Source organism: Staurois parvus, unplaced genomic scaffold, assembly GCF_062004578.1.
Source record: "Staurois parvus isolate SC_StPar_1 unplaced genomic scaffold, SC_StPar_1.0 ptg000487l, whole genome shotgun sequence".
Taxonomy (NCBI): Eukaryota; Metazoa; Chordata; class Amphibia; order Anura; family Ranidae; genus Staurois; species Staurois parvus.
Window position 1 is genome coordinate 2,017,501 of NW_028318283.1, and position 2,500 is coordinate 2,020,000.

The 2,500-nt window shown below is 46.4% G+C and overlaps 1 protein-coding gene across 3 annotated transcripts in view; it reads right to left on the reverse strand.

The window, feature by feature from the left end:
• Positions 1-2,500, reverse strand: part of ACSS2 (acyl-CoA synthetase short chain family member 2) — a 97,808-nt gene that overhangs the window by 87,306 nt on the left and 8,002 nt on the right. For all 3 annotated transcript variants that reach the window (XM_089689630.1, XM_089689629.1, XM_089689631.1), the window contains exon 2: positions 736-827. In XM_089689630.1, the coding sequence (XP_089545756.1) occupies positions 736-827 (92 nt within the window). The remainder of the gene's footprint in view (positions 1-735; positions 828-2,500) is intronic.

Here is a 2,500-nt window from a genome sequence, read left to right on the forward strand (position 1 = left end):
ACTGGAATGTATGCAGATATGACGCTATACTGGTAAGGACAGTGATCAGTGACTGTGATAGTGTGACGGGTAATCTGGCGCTAGCTTACGCTGGCTGGGAGGTACACTGACATCAATAGTGCCACGAATACAGTAATCAGTGCTAATACTGTGCACAGTCACTGTACTAATGATACGGTTTGGGAAAGGGTTAACATCTAGGGGCAATCAAGGGGTTAATTGTGTGCCTAACAATGTGTAATGTGTGTGCTTACTATATTGCTGTTTTTTTCCTCTGCTTTTTTCTCTGCACTGCAGGGAGAATAAGCAGGCAGATCGCTATTTCCTGTACACAGAGTTCTCTGTTTTGTTATACACAGAACTGTGTGTGTGATTTGGCTGAAATCAGCTGCCAAACTCGTGCCAATTACAGCTCAGGCCGGCAGGGGGCGCGCACATGCGTTCGCCCCGAAACCGAAAGAAGGCTGATCATGTTCATATACATGACCGTACCTGCACCAGCTGCCCACTCCCAGTATACTCACTGTGAGCGGTCGGCTGGTGGTTAAAGATTAATCCCAGGCATGCTAGATTTTGACATCGTTCAGCTGGACATTGGTCCAGCTTGAGGACATGTAATGTTACCGCAAGGCCCACTTTAAAAACGACTTTAAAGTAGTTCTTCCTTTAAACATTTCCAAATGTAAAACGGTTTTCCATACATCAAGAAACGGGTAGTAACATTCAGTTGTGTACCTTGGTCACGTAGAACATTGGCGAACTGGCACACCTTCTTCAGGAGATCAGCATATGTGATGGACGTAGCGTCTCCCGGCTCATTACCTTCCCTGCAAGACAATCCAGCACAACATCAATATCCTGACTGGCTAAGCGTCAACCGGAACCATCTCTGCGATGTTCTCCAATCTGTGCTTCTACTGCTCATGGCATGTCAACAGCAAGCAACAGTGCTGAGGAGGAGGTGGGCACAGACATATTATTTGTGATAAGCAGGAAGCCTAAAAACTGGTTAGATTTCAGGGTTTTATCAGTACCTGAATTAAAAAAAAATCCATCTTTTAATCAGACTGTGGATCAGTTTATTGTTGTGATGCTGTTTTGCAGTAGCAAGGAAATATCATCCACACCACCCTCCAGAAGGACCATACCATCAACTTCACCCTCCAGAAGGACCATACCATCAACTTCACCTTCCAGGAACACTGTACTGTCCGCACTACCCTCCAGAAGGACCATACCATCAACTTCACCTTCCAGGACGACTGTACTAACCATGCCACCCTCCAGAAGGACCATACCATCAACTTCACCCTCCAGAAGGGCCATACCATCAACTTCACCCTCCAGGACGACTGTACTAACCAGGCCACCCTCCAGAAGGACTGTACCGTCAACTTCACCTTCCAGGAAGACTGTACTGTCCACTACACCCTCCAGAAGGGCCATACTATGAACTTCACCTTCCAGAAGAACTGTAATATCCACTCCACCCTCCAGAAGGACCGTACCATCAACTTCACCTTCCATGAAGACTGTACTATCCATGCTACCCTCCAGAAGGACCGTACCGTCAACGTCACCTTCCAGGAAGACTGTACTGTCTACACCACCCTCCAGAAGGGCCATACCATGAACTCCATCCTCCCGCAGGGTAAGGCCACCTGCTCCATCCTTCAGCATGGCCATACCACCTACACCTACACCACCCTCCAGCAGGACAGTACCATCAGCCCCAGAGTCCAGAAGGGCAGTACCATAAGCTCCACCCTCTTCAGCAAGCTCCCTGTCCATCATATCAATTTTAAAGCCTGATTCACTAACCAAAATCAAGTCCACAGATCAGCAGGTCTCATTTCATTTGCTGCATGCTTATGGCACGTTGTCTTACAAAGTACTATATACAATCGGGAAACTATCATTTTCGTGAGGAGTTCAGCCATGTCACCATCCATTTCTGTTTGGACAGATTACTTTTAAAAATTGTATTTAAAGCTGAAATTAATGGGATTCATCCACTTTGTGAAATCTGCCGGATAACTAAGCCACTTCATAGACATATCTATTTAATGTACAGTTGACATTTTTACTGAGCGCCGGGAGCACAGCTATTGCTATACTTCCAGTGCTCTGATGCTGGACCTTGGGATCTCAACAGTCACATGTAGCTGCTATGCCCACCTCTCCCCTCCTCCTGCCCAATCACAGAGTGCTTTGTATTATGTGAACCCATTTATAAAATACAAAGTCTTCTGTTGCACAGAGAGGGGAGGTGGGGGCAGGCAGGGGTACTGTGTATGAGAAGACAGTGTCTCTCCTATCAAAGCGACGGGAGTGTAGCCATAGCTGTACTCCTGGTGCTCAGCAAAACCGCCAGTAGCATCCATCTCACTGGATATAACTCCATAGTTAGCCAAAGATTTTGTTACATGGCTGAATTCCTGTGCAGCGTTAAAGTGATACTAAACACACATTGTTTAATTTACATAATCCCTTCGCTTTC